At 33.1% G+C, this 17,977-nt stretch overlaps 1 protein-coding gene across 1 annotated transcript; it reads right to left on the reverse strand.

The window, feature by feature from the left end:
• Positions 1-1,622: 1,622 nt before the first annotated feature.
• Positions 1,623-17,957, reverse strand: LOC106073001 (presequence protease, mitochondrial-like). The gene is made up of 26 exons (XM_056013397.1): positions 17,749-17,957; positions 16,976-17,069; positions 16,731-16,837; positions 16,139-16,290; positions 15,923-16,037; positions 15,675-15,771; positions 15,144-15,304; positions 14,908-15,031; positions 14,128-14,216; positions 13,390-13,518; positions 12,893-13,006; positions 12,426-12,522; positions 12,013-12,147; positions 11,403-11,541; positions 10,830-10,946; positions 10,309-10,438; positions 9,819-10,016; positions 8,925-9,090; positions 7,774-7,874; positions 7,257-7,365; positions 6,863-6,975; positions 6,339-6,392; positions 5,609-5,677; positions 4,552-4,666; positions 3,860-3,993; positions 1,623-2,963 (listed from the first exon to the last, which is right to left on the reverse strand). The coding sequence occupies exons 1-26, from the start codon at positions 17,820-17,822 to the stop codon at positions 2,837-2,839; spliced, it is 3,060 nt and encodes a 1,019-aa protein (XP_055869372.1). The 5' UTR covers positions 17,823-17,957; the 3' UTR covers positions 1,623-2,836.
• Between the last annotated feature and the right edge of the window lie 20 nt (positions 17,958-17,977).

Here is a 17,977-nt window from a genome sequence, read left to right on the forward strand (position 1 = left end):
GTTGGGCATCACTGATCTAGTAGACTAGGCCCAAGTTTAATACACTGACCTAAAATCTGTATACATTGCAATCTTTTGACATTAAAAATAAAATAAAACTAATACAATCCCAAAATGCTACTAAAAATGTCGTTGCCAACAAAGAAGCCGCACTTGGATACCTCTTCTAGAAAAAAAAAAGGTAAAGATTTTCTTACAAGTTACAGACGTTACTTCAATGACGTCATGTGCCAATCTGGGCATGCTGTTCACCAGCGGCTTGAGCTCTGCTGTCATTGGTTTTCCTGACAGATTCAAGCAACTCTTTCCACTTTCTAACGGCACTAGGGAAGAAGAAGAACTTGTACAAATTTGTCCTAGTATATGAAATAAAAACAAAACACCCTCCGATTTCAAGATCTTAACATTCTAAAAGAGATATGACACAGGTGCCAAAACCTCTCGTCCACTTTGCAATTAAATTCTTGAACCAATTCAACTTTCGGATGTAAATTTCACAAGAAATGCATCAAGACAAACTGTGGTATGAACGTATATTTTGTGTGCTTATGCTGTTTTGCTATGTGTATTGCTCTGCACGAAATGTGGGAAAATATGCAGGTCACAACTGGGTTTGCGTAGTCAAGTGAAACACTGCACTCATCCTTAATCTTCGGAATCGAAGACATTGCCATTATATTTATTTATTCATGCGTAATGCACACGGATAATATTGTGATTAGTAATACCGTTTGAAAAGTTTAACCCACTGTAAGAAAGATTGACATAGAAAATATTTGGTATCAATTTAATTGCGTTGTACATTTCTTGATGAATTTTTGATAGTGCACACAAATTATTACATCTATATGCTTTATAAAATGTAGCCGCTACTCAACTGTACTGTATAACACATAGACCTACGTTTTTGAGTACGGCATACACCGAGCAGTCCTTTAATGAAAAAAAAAAAAAGAAAGCACAAAGTGAAAATTGATTCTTTTCGACATAGCGCAAATTAATCAGTCTCGCTTTGTAAACCTAATAGATCTTCCAGATAGGAGGTTCTCTGGAGAGTTAAAGCCGGGATGAACAACAATCTTGGAGACGGGGACAGCTCTCGCTATTAACTGTAGCTGATCGATGATGACAGACTTTCTCGATATTCAATGCAGCGTTTGAGATAGACCCTACACAGCAGAATCTTTATAAAGTTTGTCGCTAAGCAAATGTTGTTTATTCAGGCTAAAAAAAAAATTGCAATTGAAAAATTCTAAAACTTTTTGATCTCCCAATAAAGAAAATAACATTAATGGCATTGTAGGATTGATTAAATCTGGAATATAAGCAGTGTCTAGTATTTACCAATTAAGCTGTACATCATCTACCCCCCCCCCCCCCCCAAAATCACCAGGTCTGAAAGGGGTAGCTTTAATTTTTACTACATGAAATTAATTAATGTATATATATACATAAAAAAAAAACACGATTTAAAAAAAATTGCCTAGGTAAAGCAAACAAACTACCTTTCTTGACATCATGGTGTGTCTGTAAATGTGGCAATCTGGTTGAAATTGAAACGTGAAAGAAACAACAACATAAAATAACATTTTCATTTTTCACTTCAAACAAAAGAGAAGTCCTGACATTTGATCTTTTATTAATACAACTCTGTCATTAAAACAGCTCTCAACATTTTCATTCATTTTCCACTGAGTTTCATGTCCAAAAATTAGTCACTAGTCATTCATTGACAGAGTAAAAAAAAAACCCACACTTTTTGACGGACATAGGCAAAACTAAAAAAACAAATCTCATCAAATAGCAACACACAAATGCAACAATTAATGATGTAACGCCAAAATGTTGTGTCAGTAATAAGTAAAAAAAAATTTGTGTGTTTCAAGTCAATTCATATTGTTCCAGTTGTACATGATGGTGCTATATACATAAGAGATTAAAGTAATTAATAAGTATCTTTAATGTTAGCCTACTACTTACAAAGTGAAACAAGTTGACCAAACAAGATGCAGAGCTTCAATCTTATTGACTTATCAACCTGAAGACTAAGGTCAAAATGTATACAGCACTACGCAAGACTCACAAACTTACTATATAATGATCTATAAATAAACTGACACCATGGGTTCACTTGTCATGATAAAATTTCTTTCAATTTTGAAAATGAATCACAATTATAAATCAATCCATATACTTGTTTCACTATACTTAGCTTAAATGTAGAAATCATTGTAAAAACAGATAACTATGATAAGCCAGTACACAAAATTACATATGATAAGCCAGAACAAATAATTAGTTATGATAAGTCAGGAGTTACTAGATCAAAATATTGCCTAATATCTGTCACCAGAATACATGTTACTATTATTCTCAAACATTATTAACATTCAAGGTGAAAACAATGTGAATACATCTTTTGGTTTTTAGAGTGTCTACTGTAACAATATAAGGCAGCACAAATAGTGTTTTAAGTCAATTACAGTTACTGTACTACGGCTCCACTTATAAAAGAACATCTCAACAAAGAATAGTTTCAACACAAAACACAAAATGCTGTCCTCTCTGTCTCACAAACACTATACATGAAATCCATGAATTCAGAGAAGTCATGTTTCAAGATTAGAAAGAACTTGCATGACATCTCAGCTGTTTGCAATAATTGCAAGACATATTTCACTAGCTCAAATCTCAACTTTTGTTTTGTTCTTGAGAATCATGGAATTAAAATTTAGAGATTGTTCTATTTTTTTATTACACCTCAAGTCCAACCGTTCTTATTTTGTTTAGGGAATGAAACAAATCTAGATAGTGAGAATCCGATACATCACACAGCTTATTCCTGCGCAGGAGGCACCACATCATGCTGTTTGACAACTTTCCAATCTTTGTTGCCCTGGATGGCAGGATTTGATGGTCCCAAGAATGTAATTCCAGTGAGTGTCTTCTTAGCCTTTAAGTAGCTGCACAGAGAAACAGAAGAAGAATTGTAACATACAAGCTTTGAAATAAAAGTAAACATAAAAACTACTCCTGATAAATTAGATATATATTATGTCTTGTATGAGTTTTTATTGTGGGGCTTGGTGGCTGAGTGGTAAATAGCTTTGCTTCCGAATCAAGGTTTTTTTTTATTTGAGTCTTAGTGAAGACTGGGATTTTGGATTTTCAAGATAACCCCTAAGTCCACTCAACTTTAATGGGGAAAGTAAAGGTGGTTGCAGGGCAAGCCTTGAATAGTGTGAGGCCCTAGGGGTAGTGAATTGGGTGGCCCCAAATTCAATTTAAAAAAAAAATAGAAACAGCAAAAAAATAAAATTGTGTAATTTATTAAAAATCTGCCTGTCTGTATCTAAATAAACAAAATTCATATATTGCAAAGTTAGTTAGTGCTCTACTATGTTTGAAATCTGATTCAAGTTCTGTAAAATGTTTTTTAGTCCTGTGTGGGGCCCCCACCAATTGGAGGCCTTAAGTGGCTGCCTATTTAGCCTATGCTTAAGGCCAGCCCTCCCAAATCCCAAAGGGGTACTTTATATTAATATAAATCTTCATTCCTCTCATATGAAACTTAAAAGGCATAAAAAAATATTTTCAATATTATGCCATGAAAAGCTTTTCCAGTAATTTGATTTATTTTAGCTTTTTAAGGGATTGAAGATCATAAACTGGTTAACTATTCAATTAATTCGTCAAGCACTATGAAACACACACAAAAAATAATGCTTAATCTCATTAGGCAACAAAATGAACTATTTTGTTATACAATAGATCGCTTTCACAACTCTTTTATACCAAAATTGTGCCACTTTACGAAAAAAAAGAAAAGAGAGGAGCCAATGCTAGGTAAGCCACATACGTATTAGATACTCGAATCAAATCCTCAGTCTTGATTCTAAACAGCCGGTCTCTGTTCTTCTGCCTCATCTCATCAGAGATATCATAGATGAACTGTGTTTTCCCCCGACTACTGGGAGGAACAGGTTTATCTGTCTGTTTTTGGAAAACAGAAAAAGTTGTTTACATTTTCAAATTGATAATGACTTAATAGAAAATTGAAGAGAATAAAATGACTCAAAATATGCATACACGAATTGATTATCTGAATATAAAACTGTAAGTAAAGTAACAAAGATTTAATCTAAAAAAAACAAACAAACAAGAACAACAAATAAGATGAAAACAGCTTTGATTACAATGAAGACCATGATTTCTACTCAGGTTTAAAGAACGCTCTATCCAACTTTAGCATCTACCATCTTTTATAGAATGGTCATTGTACAAGACAGATAACATAAATGTTTACTTATAGGCATAGAAAATGAATATTTCTCCTGCCATAAAGAACTTAGGTCTTAATGGAAGCACAAGTTTTAAAATATGCAATTTTGTCATAATTGCATTTAATTGTATTATCAGGTGAATAAAAAAAAAATCAGTCTAACAGAGATACATGTCAGTGTGGATGAAGATGTGATCATTGTGGGCCACTGATTTTTACACCTTGCATGATCTATCTTTTTTAGCCTTGGGACTCAAGGTAACACTTACCTTTTGAAAGATACCCAGCTTAGCCTCCTCCACATCTTGTTCAGTAAACTCTCCTTTACTAGCCCATTCAACACAGTTCTTGAACACCTCCAGTGTCTCCAGACTTTTGGGATCTCTGACAAATTCACACAGACAAAAAAAAAGAAGGTTTAATTAATGCTCTTTGAAGAAAGACTACTGCTCAAGTGCAAAGGAACTCTAGCTGATTTAACAAATAGTATGTGGAATGTTCATTCTACCTATAATATAATGGAAAGTTTAGTACATAAAAGATTTCGACTGATTCAACTAAAAAAAGAATTCTGAATTACTAAAATATAATAAATTAATAGCTAAAAATATAAGAAAAAAAAAAGTAAAGTTCCCCTTTCAGACCTTGTGGTCTATAGGGCAGATGATGTAAAGGTCATCTGTTTCTGTGGCCTACAGTTTACGAGGGTGTCATGTGGCCAGCACAACGACCAACCGCCATTACTTTTCCCCAACTAACATCAGGTACCCATTAGAGCTGGGTGGACTCAGAGGCGCCCAAAGATCCTGAAATTAAAAATCCCAGTCTTCACCAGGATTCGAACCTCGTACTCCAGTTCGGTAGCCAAGTGCTTTACCGCTCAGCCACTGCGCCTCCAAAAATCTAAGTGATTGAATCATTATTCTAAAACCATGTCTCACCCTCATGAACTGTTGTTCTTTACATCAGCTCTGTGGAGGAGGGGGGAGGGGGACATTCTACCAACCATATCTAATGCCCAGGCTTTAATCTTGTTTATCATCCCATTGACCACCTCTAAAACTTTACTAGACTAACACAACTATCATTAGGATTATCTCAAAGTAAAATGTAAGTAGACTAATATTAATATCTATTATGCTGCTATTTTCTTAACTTATTTAGTTTTGCATCAAAGCTTTTCATTTCTTTACACCAGTTTTAGACTTGGTCAAATAGCTTTTAAACCTATTTCTCGGTACTAGGCTACAACACAATTTTGTTAATCTCAGAACTAAATAAAAATAAATTACCAGATATATATAATTGAAATTCTAAAACTATTACCTGTAAGAATAAAAACTAAAAATGCCAGAGTCTAGTTGTGCTCCACTGCCATAGGCTCCACCTTTCTCTCTGAAAAAATGCAGCACAGGATGTAAATGGATGTATGAAGTTTGAAAGTCTATTAATTGCAACATTTTATATTAAAACATTTTGAATCAATACTGTCCATGAGAACTGATTGCAACATATTGAATATATAAAGTAGAATGTTAGGAGTATGTATGTACGATTGTAATAACCTAACAAAAAAATCTAATCCAGAGGAGTGACTCAACCAATGGGCATCAGGAAACACAGGCAGAGCCATGTACAAAGAAATGAACATGCCTAACAAACTGGACAGTATTAACTTCCTCCCTCCCAAAGAGCAATCTACAATCTTCCAACTAAGGACAGGACACACACCTCTGTTAAATCACCATCTCAATAAAATAAATCCCACACAACTACCCTTTGTAGACACTGCGCCCACCCTTATGAAACCGTAAACCATATCCTTTTTGAATGCCCCTTCCTAATCCACTTTAGGCTTACCCTACTACCACTACAGCCCAACATAACCAACACCCTGTACGGCAGTGCTGAACAACTGAAGAAAACAGCTCACTATTTTTCCTTGGCACAGTCTACAAAAGAGCTGACAGCTCAGCAGCAAAATGCTGGCTAGAAGAAGAAGAATAATGTCCTACACAGGAATCATAAAAAAAAAAAAGAAAGGTGAAATTCTTACCTTATTTCTCTATGCAGGAACTTCCTTGTCATAAGATTTGACAACACACAAAGTCTGTGAGACATCAAAGTATTTAGATAAAAAAAAATGTATGCATATCTTTGCAGATATGTAAATTTCGTCAAACTAATAATTGAAAGTGGTTAACATATATGAGTAAATAAGTGTGCACATAGTGAAAGAAGCTTGATTAAATTTTATTATGAAACTATGCAAGTTTTTATACAGTTTTAGTTACTTTACAAATATGTATGTTGCAAACAAAATATGAGTGTGGTCTGTTTTACATTTTCTTCAATATGCAAAAAGCTGGAATCCAGTAAAAAATATGTTGAAGGTTTTTGGCCCATAATTATTTCTTTTTATCAAGTAATTAGTTTTCTCCCTGGCTTTGCAATACACAGTGCAGTCAAAAAGAGAGAACTTTAAAAACAATTAGCTGATAGTGTAAAGAGGTGTTCTCCAATGATGACCACATCACCAGATCTACCATGATTGAAATGAGGAGTCCCTCTATTACTTACGGTGTATAGTCCTTGTGAGTGTAGAGGACCCCAGGGTAGCTCTGTGCTACATAATTCACATTAAATGGAAGCTCATGGTGAGTCTTTGATGATGCAGGCTCAATCTGGTCAATCTGTCCAGACATTATTAAATAAAATTACACTGCAATGCTTTTTAAGTGCACATAACCAATATATAAATATCCACTTTAAAAATAAAAATTTTCAGTTTGAAATTTAGTAGAAATAACCTACTGTCACTTGACCTGCCAGCCAATGTTAAATTTAATGCATGAGAAAACTAGTGTTTACTTAAAGCACTTTGCACTTGAAAGAAACACATCATTGCCATTATGAATGTTAATTTTAAAAAATTCTCATCCATTTTAAAACATATATATAGCGGTAAACTTACATCAGGGAAAATGTTACTCATATCAGCTTGACCTTTAAGGTTTCCTAAGAAGTTTCTAAGTCCTCGAATGGATCTGTCAATAGCTTTTGGTGTCACATTCAGAGAAATTCTATCAATATAACAAAAACATCTAGTCAAATTAAACTTTTATACAAATAGATCAAAGCAAACTATTTAAAAAGTTGTGATCATAGAGTTATCTCTTTTTTTTTGGGTATAAATATTAATGTGCTATTTCATAGTAACCAGTATATTAAGATTCCATTTTGTATGTTTAATGAGCATTAAAAAAAAGATTCCAACTTTTATGAAAGGCAAATAAGTACCAAAAAGTTAACAGAATTGTAGCTACAGTCCATATCAAATTTAAATGTGATATAGATATGGATTATTAAATATTTATTTGAAGCACGGCATGCTCGGAATTGAGACATATCTGTTATATATAATGTCACAAAGACAAGCTTCATCATCAGGTGAATAAAACAATACAGATATAAAGGCCAAACTAACTGACCTAAATGATGTCTTGTCCAGCACAATGTCACCAATACACTGAAACTTGAAGATGATGTCACTCAGGTCTGACATTTCTGCTACACTTTTCATTGTCTTCACCTGCAGAAATTCAAAACAATAAGTGTGGGAATAGAATCATGTAGAATGAATGTTGTTTCTTATTTTGTTTATAAAGCTCCATTATACCTCCTAGTACATTCAACTTATCAATTATGTTGACAAGATATTGAACTTGTGTTTAATTATTGGTTCCTGGCTTGTTAACTAGTTCTTGAATAAATAACATTTGGAAAGAGATGCTCCTTGCAAGTGATTGTTAAAGTATAAAGAATATGTTTGAGTTTTTTTTTTATTAGCTTACAATGTTGTGTTTTTTTACGTTTATGTAGGTATAACACCTTTTGTAATACCATAAACATATTTAAATACCTCAGTCCCAACTAACCCCTAAGCCACAAAAAAAAAAAAAAAAAGCCAACAATGCTGTTTACAAATCCCAAAACTTTTGGTGGAGATAATAAATGTAATCCAACAATCTTAAAACAAGTTTCAATTATCAACTTAAGTTTTAAGATAAAATCTGAATGTGCTGGTTTTGTGTGTGAATTACTGGCAGGCCACAAACTGTATTGATTTTAATTGCTGGAAAATAAAAATAAAAAAGCTTTTTTGCTTCAAATGGCTAGCAAGTTTTAGGGTCATCATAACATAGCCATCATACATATTAAATGTTTTGCTAATTCTCCTGTGTCTCCCCCCTCTTTACATTACGAATGTCTACGTGATAGAAACTCCACAGAAATCTGCTAACCCAGTCAGATTAATCCACCAGAATGTCCTAAGTACCCATTAAGTGCAAAGGCAAAATATAAAAAATGGTGGTATAAGAAGGAATTCCAGAAGCATGAAGACTTCAGATGTTTGAACCAGAAGCTAAATCACTTCAATGAAAGTGGCCCAATCCTTCAGACAGAAGCAAGGTGAGCTTTATTCTTCACCATTAGCAGAAATACTTTCTAATTGCTTTAGAATTTCACAGAGTCAGATGGCTCCAACCTAAGAGAGATGGTTTACCATAGTGCTAACATTTTTTTGCAGCATAAAAACAATGGGGTATTAATTTTATGTAAATTGTCATCTAGAGATTACCTGAGAAATGCCAAAGAAAGTTTCTTGTACATTTGAGACTTTGTCAAGAGATGCTGCCGAGTTGGTGATAGCAAACTGATGCCCAGAGTCGCTCAGACTTGCAGCCATGTCACTAGCTGCCATTCGAATTAAAGTTGAAATACGATTTACATCGGAGAAATCTGGGCTTAAAAATAAAGAAACAATAACACAGAAGATACATTAACTGCTCACAATGGTATATTTATTCTGATTATAAACTATGTGATATGTTATTTACCTTTGACAAACAACTTTCTTTTAAAATTATAATAATACATTGTATATTACAATGTAAAAATAGATAGTAACACATATCTTGCAATATGAAGCCAATGAAAAGTCAATAAGAAAGTAAAAAAATGACAAATTTGATGCACACAAAGTAATGTTAAATCTTAAAAATTGTAGATGGTTGGGTCATGATAATGTTATGGATTTTTTTTCTCTAAAACATTAGTTTGTGATACAGAGGTCAATAATGATCACTGAACCATTCTTTTTCCCATCTTGATTTTAAAGAAAAGATTGACCCCCTTGTCTACAAGTATTAAGGAAAATATGAATAGAAATGAAGTTATAATGAAGTTATTAATGAAATATTGTAAATATATCTTGTCTACATTAGTTTTCATTTTTAATTTTTTAAAACAAAAATTACAAGCTTTATGTGTGGGATATCTTAAGAAAAATTCTGCAGATTTTATGAGGGGATGGATAAAATAACATCATTCAGCATTCATTATAAAAAAGATACAATTTTTCTAGAGCTGACTATTACAGAATTACTTTCTAAACCTACTAAGGGTGAGTAAAAGACTGTGTGATCTATATGGTGAGCTATCCAATTAATTAAAGGCAATATAAAAATGCTACCTGTTAAGAGCTAAAGTCCAAAGATCGAGCATTTTGTCAAAATTCTTCTCTAAGCAATAGGACGAGAGCAGTACAGATCTCTGCATGCGACCCACATCTGTGTGGTGGGGTACCACAAGAGGTGTCGCTAGGAGTCCTCCAGTGTAAAGTTCTTCTTGGTGGGACATCCATAAGTAGTCATGCCAATCTGCCCCAATACTGAGATACAAGTATAACAAATTTTATAGAAATACATGAAATTTATTATAATTGGTTAAATTGATACCTAAATTTTCTTTTTTTTCCCATTCATTAAGTAATTCACAAGAAAGATATATATTAGAATAACACTACACAGAGTCTTTGAAGACTTTTGTTATTATTGTTCTGTCTAGGACTACAACCATTTTAGGTTTTATCATTTGCTTCTTTATAACCAAAAGCCAGCAGACAAGTACTAAAAAAAAATGTCTCCCGATTGAAATTTTTATGACAGCATACAAGTACTAACCCTGTTATCACTTGACAAAACAGTGGGATGTATGGCATTAGATCCTCTGGTAGTCCATCTAGATTGGAGGCCATTCTAAGATAGGTCACACCGTTGGTTGGTTGCACACTGACTTGGATAAAAGAGCCCCCTGAATAAGAGCAATAAACATAGGGATGAACAACCTACAAAGCAAGAACCACATTCTTAAGCAATGGCTCTCTACTATAAACAAGTGCATTAAACACAAGCTCTACATTCTCAGCTGACGGCTCTCTACTAACTCATTAGTGCCCAAAAAAGCAAACATTTCATTAGTTACCCAAATATCATGACCTTAATGAGATTTTAGTGCATTGTCCTCAACCCTTTAAAGTTATTCAAATAGGTCATAAGTCATTTTTTTAATCAAATAGTGTCCATCTTAAAAAAAAAAAAAAATTTTTAAAATTAGAGAATCCAGGAGCTTTCCTGGTAGAGTTGAACAATGTTACCATTCAAGCATAATTTCAGACTACAAAAATGTTTATAAATTGATTCACCTGCTTCTTTGATGTCTATTTCTTCAGGTTTGATTGTCTTGCTCAGATCACTGATTTTTAATGATGGTAAACAAGAAATATCTTCTTTAGCATTTTGCTTCAGTTCTAGTTCTTGTCCTGAGAGGAAAAAGAAAGCTGATAATCCATTGTAGAAGGTAAATCTTTGGAATACAAAAAACAAACTAGTTATCTTTAACTCTTAGCCCATAAGGGATACTATGTCAACTTGGGAAGATTAAATAACAATTTTTTAAACGTCACAATAAAGTTTCTTAATAAAACAAAGCTTTATGATAGAGAAAGAGTTATTCATTTCTGTGGCAAAAGGTTAAGTTTGGCCAGCACAAAGACTACAACCAAGACTCTTCTCACTTCAGGAACCCAGATGAACGAGACAAACTAAGGAATAATTTATAATGTAGAAAAGTATAATTAAAAAACAAAGAACAAAGTTAAAATGTGACTAGTTCTTTTTCCAGTAGAAAGAAAGTTTTATCACTCAACTGCCAAGACCTTTTTTTTTTGAGAGAACAAAAATCCTGTAATGAACATTTTAATGACCACAAAATGTACCTCTCTTGAGAAGATTTTCTTTGTCAGAATCAGTGAGAGGTGAGACAAATTTGTTCAACCTTTCCTTCTCTGCTAGGTCATTCTTCTCCATGTAAGACTCATCAGGTTGCATGATGAGAGTCAGCTTGTGCTTGTTGTCCTGTGGAGCAAAGCAGTGTATAACTAAACTGGAGATACAAAGACGCAATCCACTGTGACTGGTGTATAACTAGAATTGAGATTCCAAAAAAACAAAAAAACGCAAAAAAAACACACCACATATCTAGACTGGAGATGCAAAGAAACAATCCTCAATCTCCAATAAAAAGTGTAAAAGGGTTAAAGGAATAGCATGAGAAGTAACCTTCAAGGCACAGTGTTTATATGTCCTACGCTTGACAACGAGATTATGTGGCATGCACATCAAACAACTGCCTTTACTTACTCTCATCAACACCCTTTATATAAATGTCTTAACATCCACAATTTAAAAAAAAAAACCTTCCACAAAGTCTAGTGAAAGAAACCAAGATAAAGAGAACATGTTAAAATTGTGAAATCATGTTTTTCATTTTGGACTACAAAAATAATGTCTGTAAAGTAAAGAGAGGATGATTACAAACAAGCTTACCTTTAAGTATTCTTTGACTTTCTGCTGAAGTAGCTTAGGATTCTTTTTGAGACTCTCTTTGAAATTCTGGACTATCTGACCCACTTGCAGAGCAGTAATTGGGTCACCCTCATGGTTCCAAACATTAGCTAGGCCCTAGTGTTGATTAGAAACAAAATGTGAATTTTTATTTTTGCAAAAAAGACACACGCACAAATTTAAAGACAAGTAATTTTCACTTAATGTCCATGGTTTAAGAGGGTGTTTAGTGGTTAGCAGAGTAATCAGTTGTTTTTACTCCCCCCCCCCTCACTCCCTAGTAAATGTTATAATTTCACTTTGCTGTTCTACTAATCATCCACCACCAATCCCAAATGAAAAAAAAATAAATAATTCCTTAAAATTCCTTAAAATGAAAAACGTAAGAGACTAACCATGGCCAAATGAAGTCCAAAGTTGCTGCTTTCATGCTTCATGCCTAACTCTAGCCTGTGCAACAGTGCATCTAGTTTCTTCTTATCAAAGCCTTCTCTGAAAGTTAAAATGATCAATAAGTAATGAATGATACTTGACTACATTAACTTAAAACTTAATTTAAAAGTAGAAAATTTATAACTAAAACTAATAATATTTTGCTAAATTAATTATTTAGAGATAATTGAAAAACGATTAAAATTTTGTACAAATTTGTTTGAAAAAATGATTCCCTACAAGATATCATCAAATATTTAGAAGGATATTACACATTTACAATAAACTTAATGCAGGGTTACCAGACATCAGTAATTTTAGGGATACTGAATGAAAAATTTGTTGATAAGCACAAAAACCTTCAAGCCATTTCATAGTTTTAAAAACAATCTGAATAAAAAGGTTTTTTTTAAAAATGAAATTAACTTACCGGACAATCTTATCAATTGTGTCTTCAATAATATCCAATACCTCATTCACAGATTCTGGACTGATATTCGCCAAGCCAACAGAGAAAACTGCCTCTTTTGTATCTTCATGACATCTGTGTCATGCATTAAAAAAAAGTATTTTTAATTTCAACTGGAATGACCATTTCATTAATAAAATTCAATGATGACAATATCATTTCAACATAATCTGAATAATAAGAATATTTGTAATTTAGTGACTAATTTAGTAACTAAACTATTAGTTTTAAAGTTATAACACACCAAATATATACTAAACTTTTCTTTAAACATTGGATTTGAAGACAATGTCTCATTATGATAATTATAATTTAACTTTAATGGTAACAGGGTAACGTTTTTCTTTGCATACAAGTGAAAACATTTTGTTACCACTGTATACTGGATACAACACAAAGATTGCTATTAATGGTTAGCCTCTAGGCAAGAAAATATCCACTAAGATGTGCTGCATTACCCAGTGTTAGGTGAGAAATCACTTCCAATGTTAGGCTCCAACAATGCTCTATAGAAAGGTGATGTTTCTCCATTGGTGAGCAAATAGCCAAGGACACTTGCAATAAAACTCTCATGCACATCAGTTATGCTGAGGAAATAACACAAACATATGGCACAATTACTAACCAAAGTTATAAACATCTTATAATTTAGCTTTAAGTAGGTGGAAAAGTTTAGATTGCCTAGGTATGTACCGAGATCCGACAGACTTGTTAAAACTCTTTTAAGGCACTAGAATAAAGGAAAGAAGGAAAAAATTTCCTTAAAAAAAATTAAAACAAAAGTCTTATGTAAGTATGGCAGCTTTGACCAATCACTGCCATCCCTCACTGTCTTTTGGGAGGTTTGGGCTAGGATCTAAAAAATTTTCAATTCTGAAGAACAGTGGAGATAATGACTATTGGCACAATTTAGGTCACAACCTGAATGAACATCCAAAACATGTAAAACAAACAAATCAAATATTCATACATGTGTTAATCAAATCATTCATGCTAATTAGATATAACTTATTAGTCTTAGTCATTGATTTTTCTGGCTTATACAGGAAACCTGTTACAAAGACTGTGGGAAATGATATTAAGACCTAAGTAAATATGTTGGACTTTAAATAACTATTCTGGTTTTCCATAGGCGCCCAGAGCACAGCTATTACTGGTAGCCTTTTTAAGCAAAATAAAGTGAACTTGAAACTTACTCAGACAGGAGATAGCTGACAGAAACTGTGGTTTGTTTTTCTGGATCAGCAGCTAGAGGGTCTGGTGGACAATAAATTGTTTTGGTTTTCTAGTAAGACAGAGAAAAATTATTTTTGTAATAACTTATAAAAACCTTTTTATGAACTTAAACTGTTAGTAAATTTAGTATTAAAGTGTTCACCATATAAAATAAGTTCATTCCTTCTTTCTCACTGACAGAAGTTGTAACAGAATTACTTGGGGGAAAGTGGCAATGAACTTCCAAACTGAGTGAACTCAGTTAGAACCTTGGTGAAGATTTGGATTTTGAATTATTTATTTTTTCTGGATCTTTAGGGCACCCATAAGTACACCCAACTCTAATGGGTACCTGACAACAGCTGATGAAAGTAGAGGTGGTTGGTTGTGCTTGCCCCATGATACCCTCTTCAACCGCTACATCATCTGCCCCATAAATCACAAGACCTGAAAGGGGCACCTTACTTTCATTAACTAAATAACTTCAAGGAAGTAATGAAGAATTGATCATTTAGTTTTATTTTTTTTTTAAACTAATGCAAAAAAGAAAATAATGGAGTACATTATACTTGAAACTCTGAGTTTCATTGGAAGCATTTTTAATTCACATCACTACATTTTACACTATTAGAAACTTAAGCGGTACACTTAAGGAACTCCAGTGATTTAGAATTATGTCACACTTTAAAATACACCTGTCATTTAGAGCTCCTGCGCACACAAATGGTTAACAGTAAAAAAAATTAATTGAGGATACTCACAGGTTCCTTCCACCTCGGTTCATTTGGAACTAATTGTGATGGGTTTATTTTGTCAAACTTGTCCAAGCTCTGGTTGATTAAACTAAGGTGCTCCTCAAGTGGAAAGTTGCCATAGGTAAAGAATCTGAGAAAGGAAAATGAATTAAGTGAAATTACTCCTTTAAAAATGAAAAACAAAAACAATATGCTTCTAATTGATTGCCATTTAGTCAATTGAAAAAAAAAAGAACACATACTTAGCATTGCTCGGATGGTAGTGGCTGGCATGAAATTTTTTCAGTTGTTCATGGGTCAAGTTGACAATCTCTGCTGGGTCCCCACCTGAGACAACGCCATAAGTGTGGCTGGGCAATAAGGAGTTCAGTGCTTGTTGAGAGTAGATGTTTTGTGAGTTAGACTGTAAAGACAATATTAAAGACTCAGGAATGTCCAGATCTTAGCGTTGTAATGGAATGGAGACTAGCTCAGTTAGAAAATTAAGCGATATGTTATTTTTTACATCAACTTTTAATAATGTGTAAGAAATATGTTACAATAACAAAATTGTATTCCATGAATAAGCAAAACATTAGCTTAGTTTCATGTCTGAATGTTTTTAAATGTAAATGTATAAATGTAACTATTATTATCTTTATGACAGACAACAGACTATTTCAATAAATAGCAACAGAAATGAATGGGGTTATCAACTCAATGTACTGTCCAAAGCGATCTTTTGACACATTTTTAATAAACATTATTATTTTAAAATATATATATTTACTCACAAAAACACCTTTCATCTCATTGTATACGACACCTTTAAACACAATAGGAGATGAGACATTCGTCAAATCTGTATGTTCCAGTCTCCAGCCTTCCTGACTGATTAAACAAAGCATTGCTAATATACTCAGGGCAAATATTATGTATGACAGCATTTACAATGTATTTTTTTTTTCTTTGGGCAAAGACAAATGCCTACTGCTATAGCTATATATTAAAAATATTTTAAGCTCTTAGAAACAATAGCTACCAAAAATCCAATTCTCTAAGTAATGGACAGAAGACAGCATCCAAATAAATTGACATCAAATTTTTAAAGTCTTGCTGGTTCTGACTTGAAATTGGATACATCGTCCAATCATAAGCTATAAAAATTAAACTCTCATTAGTTCAGTGAAAACAGAGGTAAGAATTTTGGTGATATATTTACCAGTTAAAAGCATAAAGCTATCCTAGTTATATTTACCTGTTAAAGCATTCATAAAAGTTGCCATTGACCTACTGAGCATCTTAAAGAAAGGATCTCTGACTGGATATTTCTCGGACCCACATAGAACAGTATGCTCTAGAATGTGGGACACACCTGTGTTGTCTAAGGGGGTGGTTCTGAATGTGACACTGTAGATGATCCCATGTCAGACAAATTTAGTGTAAGCTACATTTGACTTATACCATTAAAAGTATTTTTTCATTTAACAATGCTGTAAAAAAAATAGATTGATGGAAAACTGTCCTTTTACAAAAAAACATTAAAACTGAGTGAAATATTCTCTACATCAAAAAGTTAAAATTGCAGCCCTGAAATCAATAATATAAGCTACCTCCTTCCCCCCATCCAGAGAAATCACCAGTTATGCTTTATTTACAAGTTTTCGCTGCATAAACAAAGTGAAACAGGATTGAAAATTACTACTATCTATATCTCTCAGCTTTTCACAGTTAAAATATAATGAATATAGGTACTGAAGTAAAGAACAAATAAATAAAAGGAAATCATTCTTTTCTGATAAAAAAACCCACTAAAATATCATTAGAAAACTTATTATCTTCCATCTTACCCAAATGTATTGTTGTCATCATCTCGTGCTGCGTGTAAATGCTGCGCCCCAGTTTTATCGTGGGACAGCAAGATGGCAGTAATGTAGTAATCTGGTACCTCGTCAATCTAAGAGAAATTAAAAATGATAAATATGCAGGGGCTAAATGGCAATTACAATGACCAAAAGCTATTAAAGTTTAAAAAAAAAAATTTAAAAAATAATTTATATATTCTAAATGAAAATGTTTTATCAAATTTTTTTACCCGTTGAACAGTGTAGCCATGGAGTTTGTCTCCTATTTTCAATGCACGTATACGATTTCTTGCATCCTCATTTAAGTGTCGAAGACATCTTAACCTGTCAACAAAATATTTTAAAATGCAGATCTTTCCTTAAAATACTGTGTGTCTCACTGTTTGCAATCAGTATTTTTTTTGTTTACAAATTAATATATTCTTCATGATAAAAATGAAGCAGGCCCTCCATGAGCTGTAGCACCACTGGGATGGATCATGGATGGATGAGCTAAGTGTGTAATTTGTAATACAAAGAAAGTGATAATATACAATGTGCAATTTTTTTTTTTTACTGTAGCCTACAGTCTACAGTGACCACAGCAGGTGTTGACTACAGTTAATATTTTCAGTCTAGTAGCCACAGTATACAAGTAACAGTATTCAGTAGTGAAGTAGGTCTAGTCACTCTAGTCTAGCTAGTGACAATCTTGTCTCTAGTGACTCACTAAACTTGAGACAAGATTTTCTCTCTAAACCCTAAATCATAGTAAATCTAGTGAATAGTTCACACAGTATTACTAGCTAGTAATACTAGACTATAGAAAAGAGTCTAGAATCTAGATTATATTGAAAAATTCTAATTCTAGTACTGAAACTTGACTGAGTCTTATTTTTAATCTTACTCAGAGTCAATAGACTAGACGTCACTAGAGACTAGAGAGAGACTAAAGTCATAAAAGTGTCACTAAAGTTAAAAGTATGACTATCTAAACTTAAAACTTCAGTGAGACACGACCTACCCTGAAGTTGAAGTGTTACATGCTTTTGCAAGGTGGGCGAAAGCAAATCCAGCTCGTTTCAGTATGTGCATCATAAAAGATCTTGAATGTACAAAATATGATGTTTTAATTTAAAAATTTATTGCATATTAGCCTTAGGTTCAATGGCAAAATCATTTACTGATGAAATCACAGTATGGAAGTCGCCATCTTGAAATTAAAAAGTGACACTTTCACAATTTTTGTGAAA

The sequence above is a fragment of the Biomphalaria glabrata genome, chromosome 16 (assembly GCF_947242115.1).
Source record: "Biomphalaria glabrata chromosome 16, xgBioGlab47.1, whole genome shotgun sequence".
NCBI classification, from domain to species: domain Eukaryota; kingdom Metazoa; phylum Mollusca; class Gastropoda; family Planorbidae; genus Biomphalaria; species Biomphalaria glabrata.

What these genes read in the sequence shown, in the direction of transcription:
- LOC106073001 (XM_056013397.1), bottom strand. Translation starts at nt 17,822, where the DNA reads ATGATGCACATACTGAAACGAGCTGGATTTGCTTTCGCCCACCTTGCA. An exon ending in TACCATCCGAGCAATGCTAA is followed by an intron (nt 15,032 to 15,143) that starts GTATGTGTTCTT and finishes TTCCTTTCTCAG; the next exon opens with ATTCTTTACCTATGGCAACT. An exon ending in TGAGTAACATTTTCCCTGAT is followed by an intron (nt 6,976 to 7,256) that starts GTAAGTTTACCG and finishes ATGTCTGGACAG; the next exon opens with ATTGACCAGATTGAGCCTGC.